General features: G+C 37.3%; 1 protein-coding gene across 1 annotated transcript in view; it reads left to right on the top strand.

The window, feature by feature from the left end:
* Positions 1-655: 655 nt before the first annotated feature.
* The window catches only part of LRRC63 (leucine rich repeat containing 63), a 43,676-nt gene continuing 26,109 nt past the window's right edge, over positions 656-18,222 (top strand). The window contains 4 exon segments of the mRNA XM_028105929.2: positions 656-740; positions 9,402-10,085; positions 10,565-10,633; positions 13,664-13,821. Of these exon segments, the coding sequence (XP_027961730.2) occupies positions 656-740; positions 9,402-10,085; positions 10,565-10,633; positions 13,664-13,821 (996 nt within the window).

Here is an 18,222-nt window from a genome sequence, read left to right as displayed (position 1 = left end):
ATTTCTAAATAGTACTAATTGGAACAGAGATCCTGGAAAATCTAATTAGATTGAAGACCATCTTATTTTTTGATTAAATAGTATAACCCAACTAGTAGTGGTTGCAATTTATAACAAGTCACTGTTACTGAAAGAAAACAGCTTACTTGTGAATACTTAGATATGGTGGGTCTTAAGAGGCTATCATGGAGGGATTTCTTATCTTTTTGACCAAATCTTTTTCCAAATATGTAAAGTGATAACATTTTGTAGGTAGAGAAAAGAAAAATGAATGTTATTTCTACTGTTCTGGAAAATCAGTATTAACTAGATGATCTAACTTGGCAGACTGAACATTTTTGCTAACATGGGAAATTTTAGAATGATCCTGATTGGTAATAGTATATGTATTTTAAAATTCTGTGTTAATTATAAATCTAAATTTTATCTAGATTCTTTCTAGCAGTTTTAAAGAATTTTATTTCTTATCCTCTCTTTTATAGGAATTCTGCTTGGACTCAGTACAATAAGTACAATATTAGCACAGAATGATTTTCACCAAGATGTAATCTAGATTCTAACAAATGATTTTTCAGCAACAATTCAAACATATTCAAAACGTTTTCAATTCTCATTTAACCAAGAGCTATGAAAAACATGCTTATTGTTAATTAAAATGCAAAACCACCCACAACTACTTCGAAGACCTTTACCTCCAAAATTCCCTAAGCTGCCTTTAAGTAAGAAGAAAGTCCATACAGGTATGTGTGTTAATCAGATATGTTATTAAGTTTATTTATTTTTCATAGAAATTGCTCAACCTGCACAGTTCAGAATCACAATAGTGAAAAACACTCACTAATAAGCAGTAACTTACAAATGTTTGTTGTGAGATGATAACATCCAATTCAATTCTACAATTACAGTTGATCCTCATTGTTTGTGGATTCTATAGGTGCAAATTTACCTAACTGCTAAAATTATTTCTAACCCCCAAGGCAGTACCCTGTGCTGTAGTTTGTCTTTTTAACTCAATGATATATCATGAAGAACACTTCAGAGCCAAAGAGAGAACTCTTTCTCCTTTTATAATAGGTGACACTGTATGCAGGAGAGTAGCATATATGGTGACTCTTGGTCATCAGTGGATGAGTATGAGCAGGGCATTGAAAACACGCATTCGCAGCTGACGTCCAGCAAGGGATATGCTCTGCCTTCTTGTTTCAGCTCTTATACTGTAAACAACGGCCCCTTGCTCAGTCTGTTTTCAGTCTTTTCTCAGTGCCATGTTTTTAAATTTTTTTGTGCTTTTTGTTGGTGATTTTGCTGTCTAAAATAGCCCCCAGGCATAGTGTTCCAGTGCTGTCTTGTGTTCCTGAGCACAAAAAGGCTGTGATGTGCGTTATAGAGAAAAACATATGTATTGGCTAAGCTTCCTTCAAGTATGAGTTGCAGTGCTGTTGGCTGTTTGTTCAATATTAATGAATCAACAATATATATTAAAGTGTCTTTAAATAGAAACACTTGGGCGCCTGGGTGGCTCAGATGGTTAAGCGTCTGCCTTCAGCTCAGGTCATGATCCCAGGCTCCTGGGATGGAGTCCTGCATCGGGCTCCCTGCTCCGTGGGAGCCTGCTTCTCCCTCTGCTTCTCTCTCTCTCTCTCTCTCTCCCTCTCTCTCTCCCTCTGTCTCTCATGAATAAATAAATAAAATCTTTAAAAAATATATAAATAAATAAATAGAAACACATATAATACAAGATTGTGTATTGATTGGTTGCTGATAATGTTGAGACCAGAGGCCTAGAGGAACCTAACCCTGTATTTTTCCTAGAAGCAACGACTCGGTGTTGGATAATTCAGTGTTCACTGAGATTTTTATAGAAAAGAACTGTAAGGAATAACAAGAATCAACCAAACTTCTGAGCACAGTGCTAGGAATCGGGGGTGCAATAGTGAGCAAAAGAGATCCTGTCCATCCTCTTCATTGGTTACCCCCTGGTTGGATGAAATAATCATATAAGTAAATGTAAAATTATCCTGTGATAAGTGCTATGAAGTGAAGATGAGCCTCTTGAATAACTATCACTTTATATAATACCCTTAATCCTTAATTTCCATATGTGGTATCTATTGACTCCTTACTTGTAGCAATGATAAAATTAGCATATTTCCACTTTTTTCCCCTTTTCAGGGGAAAATCTAAAATCAAGTGGTTGAGTTGATTGTTTTCATTGTAATTTTAGTTGATGTAGTCATTATTTTATAATGTATTTCCTTATTTTAGTGTCAACATTTATACTGTGAAAGTATGTGTAGTCTGTAACTTGATTTACAATGTCAAATTATTACCTTTGATTCATGGCTATTAAAGATATATAAATCAACATGCCATACAACCTCCAATTTCCTATTCCACTTTCCCTTTCAACTTTTGTTATATCCTTTCTACATTTCTTTTGTGTTCTATATTTCTACATTTACAACCTGTTCTATAACAATAATGCTGACACAGTTATGTGGATTTACTGCTCACTACCAGTTCTTCTGTTGTAGTTTTTTCATTCATCTTTTAGTTGAAGTTTATCCACAAGTACAGGACTGAGTAATTCTTTTTTTGTCAGGGAGGTGGGGGAGCTCTCCTGCTTTTTGGCACCTCAGAGGTTCTGTGACCTCGACTGTTATTAATCCCATGTTTCCAAAGGCTCTTGGTAAAGTACTTTGCATTTAGTAGGTGTTCAAAATATTTGTTGAGTGAATTCATTAATACTTAAAACGACTCAAGTACAGTTTATAAAAATGAATATTCAAACACTGAAATAAAACCCTGAAATAAATATCCATAATTTGCCTACGATTCTAGATACTATAGGGAATTAATAACCTGAATGACCTGGTGCTTGCCTTTCAGGACATTTTAAGACCTTTAATCAAGTTCTAAAGATGAGTTACACATAAAATCAGAACCTTAAATAACAGTATAAGGCAGCAGAGAATTTATGTCCAATTAATGGTACAGACGGTAGTTCATAGATACGAGAGAGCACTGGGGCTGGAATGGGGCTTGAACTAGGACTTGAGGAATTAGTAAAAGTGGAATGAAATATGTTTTATAGAGGAGAACTGTGTCGTTTCTGATGACAGAGGAGAGTCTTCTGGAAAAGTAGAAATTTAATATATTAGATAAAAAAAGAAAAGAAATCATGGGGAAACGTATCAAAAACTAGGGAAGTATAGAATTGAAAAGATGATAGCATCTTCACTGAGAGGATTTCCCTAAGCACCTCTTCTCCCTCCGCCCAGTCAGAGTACTTTCCTTTATGCTCCATTAGTATTCCACATTTACCCCTACCAAGCACATACATTCTCTGGTGTAACTGTTTTGTTTTGTTTTGTTTTGTTGGTTTTTTTAGATTTTATTTGAGAGAGAGCACACACAAGCGGGGGGCAGGGGGCAGAGGGAGAGGGAAAAGCAGGCTGGGACCCCGATGTGGGACTCCATCCCAGGACTCTGGGATCATGACCTGAGCCAAAGGCAGACGCTTAACCCACTGAGCCACCCAGGCGCCCCCCTCTGGTGCGACTGTTTACCGGTCTAGTTTCTATACTAAATTGTGAGCTGTTGGCTGTTAGTAAGGTGTGTGCTGTGTGATTGTACCCCCAGCACTGTGTACAGCTGGTACATGATATGTGTCAAACGTTTATCGAATTAATGAGAACAGTAAGTGTGGGCTATATTTATCAAGAAAGATGGATTGAATAAAGTTTAAGGTAGACTTTGGAAAGAAGAAAATGATCTCAGTTTTTTTGTAAGAGAAGGTATTCCGCGCAGTGTGATCAACCTAAGAAATGAAATCACACATAAGCAGTATGGGCTTTGTGATCATCGGTAATAATTAGAGTATCTGAAGGTTTCCATTGGAAATTAATGAGGCATTACCCAACAAGGTTAGGTGAAGTGGATCCAATTCACATAGATTTTTACTCACCAAAGTAAGGAATCTGAGCTATCACTGATAAGATTCAGATAATGTGATGGAAATGTTATCAGACTGTGTCAGAAAATCAAGGGTGAAGTTAGATCAATGTCAACTAGGATGATGGCAGTGAAAATTAGAAGGGAAAATCTGGGTTTTTTTTTAAAATATCACTTAACTGCAATAGAAAAAGTTTGAAATGCAAGAGCCTGTGTGAAGGCACTTCATAAACTATAAGATCATTGCATAGTTTTGAGATGTTACACTCCCTGTAATACTTCTTGCTTGGCCTGCAATTGTTTACTGACTTGCAGCAACCTGGAAAGTGCAAAAGTCCCTAGAGTGGGAGTCCAGGGATCTGAATGCTGGTCTTAGCTCCAATACTGATATGATGCATGGCTTTAGGAAGTCATTCAGTCGGTGGGTCTTATCTTTCTATTCTGAAACAGCAGAACTTGATTAGGTCACTGATTTTCAATCCTTTTCTCCACTGTAAACCAAATGAAGATGGGACATGAATCCATCAGAACAATAGCTCACTTCTTCGTTGATTCTCATGGTAGAAAAGGAAAGGGGAGTGGAGTGGGGAAGGAAAAGAAGTAGGGAATTAGAAGCTTTGGAGCTGACATATGTAATTTGGGTATAGCCTGGAGGTGATTAATTGGATATGTTAAATGTGAGGACTGAGGAACTGGAAGTATGGTAGACTGAAAAATAACCCCATAAAAAGATATCAACATCCTAATCTCTAGAACCTGTGAATGTTATCTTATATGGCAAAAAAAAAAAAAAAAAGTTGTATGGGGTTACAGATAGAATCAAGTTAAGGATCTTGTGATGAAAGATTATTTTGGATTATCCAGGTGGGCCCAAAATGCAATCACATGTATCTTTATAAGAGAGAGGCAGAGGGAGATTATACACATAGAGGAGAAGATGATATGAAGATGGAGCAAAGAGAGATTTGAAGATGCTGGCCTAGTCTATGGCCATACCACCCTGAATGCGCCCAATCTCATCTGAAGATGCTGGCCTTGAAGATAAGAGTGATGTGGCCACAAGCCATGGAGTGCTGGCAGCCACCAGAATCTGGAAGAGGCAAGGAATGGATTCTCTACAAGAGAGTCCAGAGAGAACATGGCCCAGCTGACACCTTGATTTTTGGCTCAGTGATATAATTTTGGCTTCTGGCCTCCAGAAGTGTGAGAGAATAAATTTCTGTTGCTTTAAGCCACCAAGTATGTGGTAATTTGTTACAGCAGCTAGAGGAAGCTAATACAAGAGAAATCCAAGATTCCAGTATGTGTATGTGTATGTGTGTGTGTGTGTGTGTGTGTGCGCGCACATATGTGTGACAAGATAACAGATGTATCTCTATGAGATAAAGGAGAACAGAAACTGCTGATGAGTTTGGTGTAGACATGATAAGTTTGAGGTGCTTAGGGTTTCCAGACCCAGACTTAGAATTATTATTGTATATGGAAAATTAGTTAAAAGTGAGAGGAGGGATAATGATAGAACCTTTGGGAATACTAAATGGTAGATTGAGAAAGAAAGATTTGTCTAGAGAAAGATGAATGGCCAGGTGGCATTAATGGAGAAATGATGGTGTTCCCATGAGAGCCAAGGAGAGAGTGAATTTCATGGAGAAGAGAGTGGATTAAAGTATCAAATGCTAAAAAGAGGTCAAATAAAGTTAGTAATAATTTGTCTCCATTAGGTTTAGCAACCAGATATCAATAACTTTGTGATAACAGCTTTGGTAGTAGAGGTGGAAAATTCTAGGTCATAATGGTTTGAAAAGTAAATGGGAGGAGACTTTGAAAGGACAATGAAAGAAACTTTTTATTATAAATTAAATATCCTTTCTAAATGCAGCACATCAAACTTAAGTTGTCTTGTTTTTTTTTTGATTATCAAGATAGCTGGAATTTAAAGTATTAATACCAATCAATAAAGTATATACCAATTCAAAATAAAAGAAAGTAGACTTAGATGAATTATAAATGTATATCGCAAACTTCAGGGAAACCACTTAAAATTTTTTTAAAAGAGGTATAATTGATATGCTAAGAGAGAAACTGAGAAACTGAAGGAGAGAAACTGAATCATAAAATGCTCAATTGAAACCAGAAAAAGAAGAAAAGGAAGGGAAGATTTAAAAAAGAAGACGACGAAGCAGCAAAACAATAGCGATGACTAGAAAACTTTATAAATGTGGCAGATATTAAGCCAATAATGTCCATAATTCATTAAAAGTGAATGGTCTAAGTATACCAATTAAAAGACAAACTGTTATAGCAGATAAAGAAACAAGACCCAACTCTATGTTGTCTATAAGAAACTTACTTTAAATATAAAAACACAGGTTAAAAGTAAAGGTGCAGAGAAAGACATACCATACTAACACTAACCAAAAAAAAAGCTGAAGTAGCTATATTAATTTCAGACAGAGCAGATTCAGAACAAGAAAAATTATTAGGGATAAATAGGGGCAATACTTAATTATAAAGGGGTCGATTCTTTAAGAAAACATAATAATCTTTGACATGTACCCCAAAGAGGGAATCAAAATATCTGAGGCAAAAACTGCTAGAATTGTTAGGAGAAATAGATAACTCCATTGTTATAGTTTAAGAGTTCCACACCCCTTATCAGTAATTAATAGATCCACAGGTGGAAAATTAGTAAGGCACCAAATAGTACCATCAACAGGATCCAATTGTCTTCACCTAACAACAGCAGAAAACATTCTTCCCAAACTCCTATAAGACTCTTATCAAGCTAGGCCACATTCTGGGCCACAAAACACACTTTTAAAAGAACAGATATTATAAGGTGTTTGCTCTCAGATCACAGTGGAGTTAAACTAAAAATCAATAACAGCAGGATATGTGGAAATCCCAAAATATTTGGAGATTAAACAACACACTTAGGACAGGGGTCAAAATAGTCACAGAGGTATTTTAAAATGTTTTGAACTAAATGAAAAATACAACCTACCAAAATGTGTGGTATACAGCAAAAGTAGGGCTTAGAGGGTAGGTATAGCCTTGAATGCATATATTAGGAAAAGAAGATTAATCTAAAACAAATACTCTAAGTTTTTACCTTAGGAAACTAGAAAAGGAGAAGACTAGGTATCCTAGTCAATCATTCAGAAGGTAATCTAGATGAACTCTAGAGGCAGAATGCCAATGCTGTTGGATGCCTTCACGGGCACATTTCTGTGAATGATACAAATTCATTAAAAGATGAATAACTATAATGAAATCATACCACCCTCAACATGAATTTTCAGAAGTATCCAAAAGGCAAAACAATAGCACACACACACACACACACACACACAAATCAGTGGTTGCCAGAAGTTTGTTCAGGGAGAGGAGAAGTGTTGAATAGGTGAAGCACAGGGGAATTTTAAGGTGGTGAAATTTTTTATGCTATTTTAATAGTAGATGCATGACATTGCACATTTGTCAAAATCTATGGAACTGTACAACACAGAGAATGAACCCTAATGTAAACTATTGACTCTAATTGTATGTCAACATTGGTTCGTCAATTGTAATAAATGTCCTACACTAATGCAAGATGTTACTAATAGATAAAACTGTGTGCAGGGGAGGGGAATGTATGGGAACTGTCCTCTTAAGTTTTTTTTTTTTTTGTATCTAAAACTGTTCTAAAAACAAAGTCCATTGGTTTAATTGAAAGTTAGATTAAATAAAGTGAAACAACAAACAACAGAGAGGAGAAGAAAAGACATCAAACTGAGCATAAATTACTTCAGTTTGCCATTGAAGGGAAGGATAAATATGGTGAGATGGTGGTGGTTGGAAGGAGTTCTGGAGTTTGTTGAGGATTTTGCTTGTGTTACTATGTTTGTTTTCATATGGGAGAGAGAAAAAAAGGTGAAGATGGTGGTGTAACCATTTTATTGAATGAGTTACTTTTTATTGGTTCCATATAAAGAGGAAGCAAACATTCTTCTCCTCCTCCTCCGGCCCCTTCAAACTCACATGGCACACATTTCTCTTCCCAGGCTTTTCTCATCACTTTCAGCTATGAGCCTTGTTTCATTTTCAGATATTAAATGAATATTTCAATCTAAATCATTACTTTTAACTAGCATGAAATCAAACCTTGCCCTTTCTCCCAGCTCAGACTAGGTCTGCTAATTTTTAGACAAGTCAAAGGAAACAGGGGCATGATAAGTCCTTCCAGCTTGTTCTTTATTTCTTTTCCACAACTTATAGTTTCCGCTCCTCCATAGGTGGGGCTAGGGGTGGGGAAGAGTTAAGGAATGAAGGCAAGAATCAGGCATCAGTCTCTGTACCCCCTGAAATGTCAGGAGATACAGATCAAGGAGTTTCAAGGATCCTCTCGCCTTGCTCCAACTGGAACACAGCACTGGATGGGCTAATACTTTTTTGCTCCTCTGTAAGTATTAGTGGGGGATATGACGAGGGGAATGGTGAGATGTTATATTCTCCTTGTGGCATACGCTCCTCTTCTCTATAAATGGTTCTCTGAGAATTTCCCTCACATGGTTTGAGGTGGGAGGGAAATCATCCTCTCCCACCCACCACGGGGAGGGGAAGGTAGGGAAAACACATACCACCCCAATAGCTCTATTCAGAACAATTCCTCTCTCCGAACTCAGGGCAGTCTCTAGCCATCTCTTATATATAGATAACAGATGGGTGAGAGTTGGATTTGTTTTGGCCATCTCTTTGCAAGCCTTGCCTTAATGAGTCTGTTTTCTCTTCCTTAGAAGGCAGAGGTCCTCATCATTTATTGTACTCAACTGAGACAATGGAAGAAAAGTCATTTAACATTCAGTCACATAGGAGAGAGAAAGTATATTTGGTGTAGTGAGGTACTGAAGAATGCAGGCCCAGTGCATTTTCTGCACCGAAGAGAGAAAAGAACATTTACCATTATAACATAACTGAACCTGTAGTACCTTGTAGCCGATATCAGGATGTTATCATGTTCAGACATTGGTCTGCCCATTTGGCATTGAAAAGAAATGTCTTTGCTCGAAGAAGTTTCAAATGAAGAAGAGATAATGATAAGTGATAAATAACAAAACTTCATCAAAATCATTTTGCCCATCCATATTTACAGTTTTAGTAGTAACTGCTCAAAAAAACTCCCTTTATGTCCTACTCTTCTATCAATTCTGTTCTTCCAGGAGTTGATCCCTACCCTTTCTAAACCAAATACAATTTAGTCTTTCCCCTTCTCCAGTTGATCAAACTTTACCCCAGTCAGCTAAACAAAAGTCCTGATAGCTGAGCAAGCATATACAGAAATTTTCAGAAGGTGAAAGAGGCGTGAGGAAATAAAAAAAAGCTATGAATGCTAACGCATTAATAGTTTTGTCCCTGATACCTTGATAAACATAAACTAATTGTGCTTTTTTTTTTTCCTGGTTTAGCCAAGACTGGTAAAACTGAGCCAAAACATGTGAAGTTCATTCAAGATGAAACCACTTCAGTTGAAAGAAAGAAAACTAGTTTTCCTGATGTTGTTTCAAGAAATCAACCACAAACCCTTGTCAAAATCCAAAATCTTTTTCTTGATCATTATGTACAAGAAAGAGTGACTACTAATTCAATACCCAGAAAAACTTTTAAGAATGTCTATTGGCACATTCCAGAGACTGCTACTGGTTCCATATTTTTTCCAACCTGTCATTCAGCCTCAAGTCGAGTTTTTGGGAAAGAAACAAGACAAATGAAAAGGTCAAGAAAATCAAAAGACAGAGCATCAAAAATAAAAAATTTTTATTTTGGTGACATGTTCAAAGACATTCTGTTTCTCTCCTCAGAGTTCTCCAGACTTCCAAGTACCACTTCCCTAGCTATTCCTCCCAAACCCGAGGAAGTTCACTCTGAGTATCTACCTTTATCTACCTATAGTTTTAGGCAATCTCTGATAGGTCCACACGCAACAATGCCAAGCCCTGTTCCAGGATTTAGGCGTGCTAAAGCAGAAAGACGATGGGCTAAACACTTAAAACAAAATACTGCCATGGTACTAAGTATTACTCATTTTCCAGGCTTCATGTCCATACCAACACCAGTTTTGCCAAGAAAACCTCGAAGACAGTCTTTGTTAGGTAAATCCATTCTGAACATGGTTTGTAATAATGGGATCAAGTAGAGCAAAGGGGAGAGAAGGCATGCAAAGGGTAGTTATCCCTTGGGTTTGCAGCTTTGGATGATGGGATCACTTTTTGCCTATATATTCAATATATGAGCCAGAATGCAATAACAGAGGTACTGACCTTGAAGGTCTTCCATGGTCAAACTGGGTGCTCTACCCAAATGGTGGTAGTGGGTAGTGGGAACCAGATGAGGGAGTTCAAAGGATCAGAAAAGTCAATATAAAAGAGCAGTGAGAATGAACAATCATTCAGAAGGTAATCTAGATGAACTTTAGAAGCAGAATGCCAACGCTGATGGATGCCTTCATGGACACATTTCCATGAATAATACAAATTCATTAAAAGATGAATAATTATAATGAAATCATAACACCCTTAACATGAATTTTCACAAGAATCCAAAAGTTGGTTCATTTTTTTCTTTTTTCTAGAAACTCATATAACAGAATCCGAAAATGTAGAAAGTACTCCAAGGCAAAGCATGCCAAACCTGCCTGAAGGTAAATGCTATATCATTCTTTTAAAAACTGCATATAAGTTTATCTCTCTATAAAAGTATTCATGATTTTGTGTGTTGGTGTATGTGTGTGTGATTCACATGTATGTCTCACCTCATTTTCAGCTCTTTAGGCCATTTAGTCAGTAACTATTTTTTTTAAATATTGACTATAAACCAAACTTTGTACTGATGTTGGGAACATAAAAGCTCAAGTATCCTTATTCTGGGTGAGGCAGATAAACATGAAATAATGAAAAGTAACTACTCTCCAAGTGCCAGGCACTATTCTAAGTGCTTTGACTTTAGCTACCAAGCAGAAACAAATGAAAAATTATCTTTAAAGAAAATTACATCATCCTAGACTCACATTATTTCTACAAATAATTTCACAAATACAGTGAATAGTAAACATTTCATAATTGTGAGGCACACAAAGAAAGAGACAAAATGAATGAGAACTATAAAAAAAGTAAGCAGTAGAAACATGCTCACAGGAGATCCAGGTGTTAGAATTATCAGATACAGATTTTTAAATAACTTGAAGACTTTTGGTCTGTCTACAATTGAGTGGCTTGTATTGGACAAACCCTCCCACCAAAATCAACTATTACAGCTGCCCAAAATATATAAAATAGCTACTGAAGGTATTGGAGAGTAACCATTATAGGCCTGACATGAGCGGCTACAATCTTTGCAATAAGGGAAGCTCATAAGTCAGCTCTACATCTATCTTGGCTTTTGCCTGAGGTCATTTGTGGTGTTAAAGAAGAGAGCACAAGTAGAAAGGGGTAGTATTAACTGAGTTGAGGAGATAGCCATCAGACCTCAGGGCTGTCAATATAGCTGGGGCTTGAGATGCAAAATCTCAGAGAGGAGAAAAGTGAGTCCAAATGTCTGCATACATATCTGCTGATTTCTAATCTGTGCATATGCAGGATAAAACTGGTATGTATCAGCTGATATTTTCTGCTATGAAACACAACAGAAACTATCAGCTGAGATGCTAAAGAATGAACATATATTTTCATAGTGGCATGGAAGACAGTTATTGGAATTAAAGTTCTGCCAAAATGTAGGGGCCTTGTAAATACACTGGGCTTTTAGTTGAAGATCCAGAGGACCCATGCATTAGAAATAAGGATGATGTTTTAGAAAAAGGCACAAAACTAAAACAGATTATACCTAACAAACTCAAAACCAATCTTTAATGAATCAAAGTGATACTCTTTGCCTAATCAAAGAAAATTTAACACTTGCTGGAGAGACATAACGTTATCCTGATCCTTTAAAAATTCTCATCCACCATGTCCAGCATTAAATTTAAAAAATCACAAGGCATCCTAAAAACCGGATAAAATGTCTGAAAATCAGTAGAAAGAAACAGTAGAAACAGAGCCATAGAATCAGATACTGAAGTTTTCAAATGAGGATTTTAAAATAACTGTGACCACTATGTTTAAGAAAATAAAGAACAAATTGGAGAATTTTACTAGAGAACCAGGAATTTTGTTTTTAAAAACAAGAGTCAAATAAAATTCTAGAATAGAAAAAATTATCTAACAAATTAATGATTCAATTAGTGATTAAACATAGAACACTCCAACTATAGAACTCTTTTTTTCTGGTTTACTTATTGTGAAATGATTACCACAATAAATTAATATCTATTACCCCACATTTTTCTTGTTATGAGAATTTTTAAGATTTCAAATATACAGGACAGTATTGTTAACTATAGTTAACAATATAGCAACCGTTGGACTCTCTGAGCTCACTGTCCCTCCCTACCACTACAGAATGGTAGTTCTGTACCATTATCTGTGACATAAATTAACTTCTCAGTCTCTTCCGCATCATAAACTGAAACAAGTCATGCTGCTACTTCTGATTTATTCGGTTTGTCCCACTCTGGTGGTTCCCTCTTTGAAAAATTTCAGGTGAGTTTAAGGGTCTTCAGATCCTTCGGAGATCCATCAGGGAATTTGTACTTACTTCTCCACCTCCGTCTCCTTCATTTCCACTCAAAAACCAACTGCTTGGGCTTACTCCATGAGGATAGGTGAGCTGGGAGCAGGCCACAGCCTTAGGTCTTAAGTCACTTTCCTTTCCTTCTTGCTCCACTCTCCCAAGACAAGGACTCTCTCTATCATATCACACGTCTTTCTGCTGCAGTTAACTTTTACATCTATTGATCTGAAATGGGCACAGAGGGCCTATTTTAGAAACTAGAAGCTGAACATTGTTTTCTCTGGTCTAGGATGCATTATATCCTTCCGTTGAAGCAATGGCATAAGAATTACTGAGACTGTAAAATATCATGCTGCAAATAATGCAGCAAGAATGGCTGTGAATATAAAATTTATGTTACAAAATTTCAAAATATTTTCCTGCTGCACTTGGGTGTATACTTGGAGAGGACATTTTTGATGGAAGGTGAAACCCACAAGGATCATGATAAAGTAAATTTAGATGATCTCTGTTTGGCTAACTTCTGAGTTGTTCGGATTTTGTTCTTTTCTTGTGTGGGGTCTTCAAACTGAGGGAAGGAAGCTGAGTTACAAAAGGCACTTGAAATATGCATCAAGATGGTATTAGGAGAAAAAGCAAGGTTGCTCCTTGGGAGGTGATCTCTCTCTGACTTATGATCATATGATGTCCTTTATTAGTTTTATGAAGCAAGAACTTGCTTATGTAAATTAATAAAATTTTTAAAAATATTTTTACATATAACACAAAAAGACTGAGATTGATGGAATTTAACTTATCTAGATAGAAATCTATAAGCATGTGGTTTTCTTTTTGAAAGACGATTGTACTAATATTTGAAACACACACACACACACACACACACCCCACCCTGTTTAGCAACCAGCTGAGATTGGGTGGGTGAAGGTTATGAGGAATCTCTTCCAGAGGATTTACACAGGTAACCTATTTATTATGACTCACCGTTATGATAACATAAATACTTTTTAACTTTCATTCTAAGTGCTAACACAGTTGAGTCTCATGTTTTCTTTTGTTTACTTAGGTATCAAATCTAGAAAACCAGAGGAATCACAGGCACGTCTCATTCGTGGTGGAGGTCTTAAGACTATTAATGCAACACGATATGAAACAATAATAGCCGTGACCAACCTTGCCATAGTAAACTGTCAAATATATGGAAGAAATGCACTTAATCTTAAGGTATGCTAGATCTTTTTAATGGCAACTTCTTTTTGTATTATCAATTCTTTTTGCTTTAGGTTTCTTAATTTAGGTCAGTTTCCATGTTATTGAAGGGATCTTTCCTGTTGCAATAGAGATTTTCCAGGAACACATTAAGATTTATCTCTAAACCTATGTCCTAGTTTGCCTTCATTCTAGTTTCTTAAAATATTAAGATCCAAAGCAACTGGATGTTTTTCATTATAGTGTTTTTTCATTATCTAGCATGATAAGAAAATACCTCTAATAGTATTCTGAACCCAGTTCCACCATGGTGGGGGGAATAGTTTCCCCACACCATCAAGCAATTCTCAGACACCAGTTGGGTGTCCTACAGTTCAACTCAATTCTGCCACTACCTAGAGCTAACACCAGATTCCGTAGGTAAAATGTTCAGTCCCTCAAGAATGCCTTCCAGCTCAGAATGCCAATCACAAGCCCAGGTTGTTACTTGCACTTCTGACCACTGCCTATAAATTAGACGTTCCCATAATCCTCTCCCTGGGTTCAATTAACTGGCTAGAGTAGCTCTGAGAACTCACGAATCCCATTTACTTACTAGATAACTGGTTTATTACAAAAGATATTAAAGGAATTAAAGGATATGAGTCAACAGTCAGATGTAGAGATACATAGGACAAGGTATGGAAAAAGGATATGGAGCTTCCATGCCCTCTTCAGGCATAACTCTCCCCAAATCTCCATGTATTTACCAACCTGGACACTCTCCAAACCCTGTCCTCTTGGTTTTTATGAAGGCTTTATTACATAGGCATAATTGGTTAAGCCCTTGGACTTTGGTGATTGAACTCAATATCCAACCCCTCTCCCCTCTCTGGAGGAGGGGGGAGTTGGTGAGGCAGAAAGTGCCAACCCTCTAATCACATAGTTGGTGTCCCTGGAAACCAGCTTCCATCCTTCAGTGCTTTCCAAAAGTCACCTCATTAACATAAACACAGTTGTAGTGGAAAGGGACTTGTTATGCATTTCACCTTTATGGCTCTGAAGTGATTTCAGGAACTGAGGACAAGTGATCACATAGAACAAAAGATGATCCCATTGCTCTTATGTCTCCAGAAATTTCAAGAATTTGGGGAACTGTGAGCCAGGAACTTTGAATGAAGACCAAATATATATGAGAGATATATTTTGGTCATCTGAGTGACCAAATACAGATTCTTTTGAATTAGAATATCACAATCTCTAACACATTCTATGCTGTCAGTATAACCTAGATGCCAAAGGAACAAAAGACACCAAAGAAAACCACAGAACAACACCCCTTATGAAAATAGATAAAAATCCTTAGCAAAATACTAGCAAACTGAATCAAAAAATTAAAAGGATTATATATAATAACAAAGTGACATTTATTCTTGAAATAAAAGGATGATTCAACATAAGAAAATCAATCGAGGGTGCCTGGCTGGCTCAGTTGGTTGAGCGACTGCCTTCAGCTCAGGTCATGATCCCAGAATCCTGGGATCGAGTCCCGCATTGGGCTCCCAGCTCGGCGGGGAGCCTGCTTCTCCCTCTGACCCTCTCCCCTCTCATGCTGTTTCTCTCTCTCTCTCTCTCTCAAATAAATAAATAAAATCTTTAAAAAAAAAAGAAAAGAAAATCAATCGATATACATTAATGCATAAAGGGAGAAAACATAATCATCTTAATTGATGTAGAAGAGGCATTTGACCAAGACTTAGTTCTTTAAAAGGATTAATAAAATTTCTAAATCCATAATATGATTGGTGAAGGAAAAAAGGAAGAAAACTCTAAATACCAAATTCAAAATAAAAAAAGGGGAAATCACCACATGTCTCACAGACATTAAAATAGAAGATAACAAAACACTCAGAATAACATTTTCCCAGTAAGTGCCACGGCTGTGATGAAATGGAAAAATTCCTTGGAAAACACAACTTGCTGAAACAGGCACAACAAGAAATAGAACACCAATACAGTTTTGTGCCTGTAACAAAATCTAATTAAAATTTTAATTAAGAGCCCCTTCACACAAAGAAAGTTCTAGGCGCATAGGAACTTCCTTGGTGAGTCTATCAAACATTTAAGGAAAATAACACCAGTTCACATGAACTCATTTTATGATGTCTATTAAACTCCCACACAAAAGCCAGACAAGGATATTATAAGAAAGGAAAATTATAGATCACTATTTTTCATAAATTAAGTGTAAAAATTCTCGACAAAATATTAGCAAATCAAATTCAGCAATATCAAAAATTAAAAATGAAGGATAATGTATCATGACTAAATGAGGCTTTCACAAGCAATTTAAAGTTGTTTTAATATTTGGAAACCAGTGTTATTCTCAACAATATCATCTCAATAAATTAAAAAACTTGACAACATTCAACACCCATTTAAGATGAAAGAAAGGGGCACCCAGTGGCTCAGTCCCTTAAGCATCTCCTTTGACTCAGGTCATGATACTGGGGTCCTGGGATGGAGCTTCCTTTCGGGGTTCCCAGCTCAGCAAGGAGCCTGCTTCTCCCTCTCCCTTTGCCCCTCACCCCAGCTTGTGCTCTTTCTCTCTCTTTCTCTCTCAAATAAATAAATAAAATATTTTTTTAAAAAGATGAAAGAAAACAAATATACCTCTAAGTAAACTAGGATTAAAGGAAACCTTTCATAATTAAATAAAGGGTATCTATGAAAACTTGGGAACCAGCATCATACATAATCAGTTAAGGATTGAATACTTTCTCCCTAAGATTAGGAGCAAAGCAAGACAATTTTTTATTTCACTTTTATTCTACATTGTAGTGATGATTCTAGCCACTTACATTAGATAAGGTATATTGGAAAGGAAGAAGTAAATCTATCTTCATTGGCATACAACATGATTGCTTATGTAGAAAATCTTAAGGAATCTCAAAAAAATCCTACTAATTAAGTAAATTTAGCATGGTTGCTAGATTTACACCATAATGTTCTTTATCACAGAGGGATCTAATCCAGGGTCACATGTTGAATACAGTTGTTTCAGTTTCTTTCAAGCTGGTGTTTCCAGCTTTCTTTGACTTTCATGACTTCGAAGCTTAAAAATCACAGGCAAGTTATTTTGAAAAATGTGCATTATTGTGTATTTGTCTTATATTTTCCAATGATTAGATATAGGTCATTCACCTTTGGCATTAATATCGCAAAAGTTTTTTTTAATTCTATCATATCACGTGGTGCATGATTTCAATTTATCCCATTACTAACAGGGTTTACTTAGATTACTTGTTTAAAGTGGTATCCTCAGAGCTTCTCCACTGTTACTCTTTTCCCCTTTGTACTTAATGTGTAAAAATTATGCAAATAATCTTATTTCTCATCAAATGTTCAATTATTTATTAATTTACATCATTGTTTCATGTCATGAGTATAATCTGTTACACCGTTATTTATTTTTATTCTGAAGTTGTCCCAGATTTCCTTAGTAAAAGCCCATTCAAGTTGGTTTCTGTGTCCTTTCAACATTTCCTGTCACGTGCTGTGGCTGGTATGGGGGATCCCAGAGCGCTCTGAGCTGGGGCTACCCTGGTGGGACAGCTGGAGCTGAAGTGGGCATGGGCTGAGGTGGTCCTAGGATTCTTTGTATAGAGGGTCCTCTGACAGGACAGCTGAAACTGAAGTGGGTGCAAGCCAAGTGGTCCTATCATGCTCAGCACAGGGTCACTCTGGTAGGGTGGCTGGAATGGAGATGGGGCACAGACCAGGGTATACTGGGGTGCTCTGTGCAGGGGGTGCTAGTGGGGTGGCTGGAGCTGAGGCAGGGGGTAGGCTGGGGGTTCCTTGGGATGTTTTGCACAGGGAATACCCTGGTAGGGCTGCTGGGGCCATAGTGGGCATGAGCCAGGAAGTCCCAGAGCACTCTTCACTAGGGCTGCCCTGACAAGCCATCTGGAGCTAAAGTGGTGCAGACCTGGAGTGTTCTGGGGTGTTTTGCACCTGTGTCACCTTGCCTTGATGGCTGGAGCTGTAGTGAGTATTGACTAGGAATGTCCTGGTGTGTACCATCTTGGGGCTACCTTAGTGGGGTGGTTAGGGCTGGTGTGGGCTAGGGGCTCAGGGCTCCCTGAGACAAGCAGACTCACTATGGTGCCCAGATCCTGCTCCTGTCTGCTCTATCAAGGTGGAGAGGAAATATTAAATGTGTTCACCAGTCCCTCTGACACAGAAAGAGTTCCAGCAGCTCCCCCACCATTTGGCAGAGTTCTAGGGCTGTGTCTTTTATATTCTAGTTGCTCTTTTAAACCATGGCTTTTTCTCTGTGCCTTGGTAGATTGATCTGCTCCTGGTCCCTCACTACCATCCCTCCCCACTGCAGTTCCAGAGGCAGCGTGGGGGGTGGGGGTTCCCTGCCTTACCGTG

This window comes from Eumetopias jubatus, unplaced genomic scaffold (genome assembly GCF_037043125.1).
Source record: "Eumetopias jubatus isolate StellerSeaLion01/CBP00866 unplaced genomic scaffold, mEumJub1_p1.0 scaffold_3, whole genome shotgun sequence".
NCBI classification, from domain to species: domain Eukaryota; kingdom Metazoa; phylum Chordata; class Mammalia; order Carnivora; family Otariidae; genus Eumetopias; species Eumetopias jubatus.
Note: the sequence above shows the minus strand (reverse complement) of the source record. Positions and strands in the feature narration are given on the sequence as shown.